The sequence below is a fragment of the Trachymyrmex cornetzi genome, unplaced genomic scaffold (genome assembly GCF_001594075.2).
Source record: "Trachymyrmex cornetzi isolate Tcor2-1 unplaced genomic scaffold, Tcor1.1 scaffold189, whole genome shotgun sequence".
In the NCBI taxonomy this organism is placed as follows: Eukaryota; Metazoa; Arthropoda; class Insecta; order Hymenoptera; family Formicidae; genus Trachymyrmex; species Trachymyrmex cornetzi.
The window spans coordinates 7,128-9,186 of NW_017296516.1; the positions used below are offsets into that span (position 1 = coordinate 7,128).

The window sequence follows — 2,059 nt, forward strand, 5'->3', positions numbered from 1 at the left end:
CCGCGCGCCGTGCGCTCGGTGGGCTGTGCCTTCGGCAATAGGAGGTCGGGGGGACGTGCGTATTTGGCTATCTTTTAAACGTTAATATCTCGTTAACTATTGCTGACACCTCAAAATAGTACAGGACTTTTTGATTCAGTATAGGCTGTTCTACCCACGTATGACAAAAAATGCGGTAGTCGCCAAACACCCTGTAGAGCAATGCTACGAGCATCTATCGAATACTCGGCTCTAATCTTTGGACTCAAAAACAACCTGTCCCGTGCACTTCAAATCATCCAAAATCAGGCTCTTCGTCTTTGCTTCGGTTACCGCATATCCACTCCTTTGAATGTCATTTTCGCTGAGTCGATTGAACTCACACTCACCCATAGATTCCGGCTACTTGCTTCGCGCTATTTTCTTAAAATATCTTCGGTACAACAACACATCACTGTCGACAAGTTGCATCAACTTTGCGATCTGGCTATCGGCACCTCTAGAACTAACTACTTACACAGGCACTTCCCTGCGACCCTTATTTTCCATCGTACGTGGATATCCTATCACTCTTCTACTGACTGCTCTCTCACTCTACCTGGATTTTGTTCTTCTTTTCGCTCCACTACTGTCTCTCTCTCCTACGCCACTCTTTCGCTCTCTCCTGCGGATGTAGTTAACGCATTTCCTACATCTAACGCTCAATCCCTCTTTGAGCAGGAATTCCGAGATCTCACATCCGACTCAACTCTCTTCTACACCGACGGGTCTAAGGTGGATCATAGCACGCACGTGGGGGCGGCGGTTTTGGCCCCACAGTTGCAAGGGGAACTTATGCTTAAACTTCCACCGTACACCTCCGTTTTCTCGGCGGAAGCATATGCGATTTACACTGCTATCACGCTGGCCATTGATCGCAAACTACCAAAGGCAACTATTATTACGGACTCTAAAAGCGTCCTTAAGGCGGTCAAAAGCTTTCGCAACCCAACAAACAACTACCTCATTCCGCTTATCCGATCTGTGTTAGAGGAGGCTGAATCTAAGGGTACAGAAATCAATTTCATCTGGATCCCCTCTCATAGGGGGATCTCCGGAAACGAAAAGGCCGATCAGCTAGCCAAACGCGCAATTCGCCAAGGTATTGAACGTAATTTTAAAGTACCATACTCTGACCTCTGCACGGTCATTAAGCAAAAAATCTCTGATAACTTTTACCTATATCTAGAATCTCAAGCAGATATTAAGGGCTCCTTTTACTTCTCTAATATTTTTAAAAGGTCCGCCAAGCCTTGGTATTTCCGTATAAACATTCCTAGAGAGAGCATTGTCATGATCAACCGCTTACGTTCCAACCATTACAATTTAAACTACAGCCTCCACCGGAAAAATTTAATCGATGATCCTTCCTGTCCCTGTGGGGCACCACAACAAGACATGATTCATATGATATACGAGTGTCCTGAGTCCAGGGGTAGTACGAGACTTGTATGTTGCGCCATCAATCAAATTTCATCCGCACGCGATAACTTAACTAAATTTGCTCAAGCAATTTCTAAACCCTCTGAATACCTTTGCAGGCTTATAACCAACTTCAGTAAATTATGTTGCAGGCAATTCTAAGTTCATATTCTCGCTCCTCCTCCTTGAGACCTGCGCAGGCGCTTTACTCCCTGCCTCAACCACTCCCCTCCCATCCTAGCGGACCTTCTCATATGACACTCTGTCGCGAGGTCTTGGCGCTCCGTCTATACTATTACCGCGTTACGTCTACTTTGTTAGTTCGGATAATACTACACACCACAGTCTATATATAACTGACGTGATCTGGCCGTATCGACCTCCTATTTTAATACTTGGAGGCAGGAGCCAATAATTAAAGAAGAAGAAAGAAGCTTGTACTTGTACTAAGGAAGTTAGCAGTCTAGTAGTATATATAGAAGTCTGTGGTTGAAACTCTTGCATTTTTGTCCCCCACCCATTTTGTATCCCATCCTTTATCTATTAGGGCCTGCGCACAATAGAGAAACAGGAATTAGATATTAAGATTTCAACCTATCAGAAACTGATTACATCGGAA

The 2,059-nt window shown here is 44.7% G+C and overlaps 1 protein-coding gene across 1 annotated transcript in view; it reads left to right on the forward strand.

The window, feature by feature from the left end:
• Window positions 1–1,580, forward strand: part of LOC108759488 (uncharacterized) — a 2,553-nt gene extending 973 nt beyond the window's left edge. Inside the window, exons 3-6 of the mRNA XM_018504960.1 lie at window positions 375–529; window positions 700–1,120; window positions 1,208–1,467; window positions 1,560–1,580. Of these exons, the coding sequence (XP_018360462.1) occupies window positions 375–529; window positions 700–1,120; window positions 1,208–1,467; window positions 1,560–1,580 (857 nt within the window). The remainder of the gene's footprint in view (window positions 1–374; window positions 530–699; window positions 1,121–1,207; window positions 1,468–1,559) is intronic.
• The last annotated feature ends 479 nt before the right edge of the window (window positions 1,581–2,059 follow it).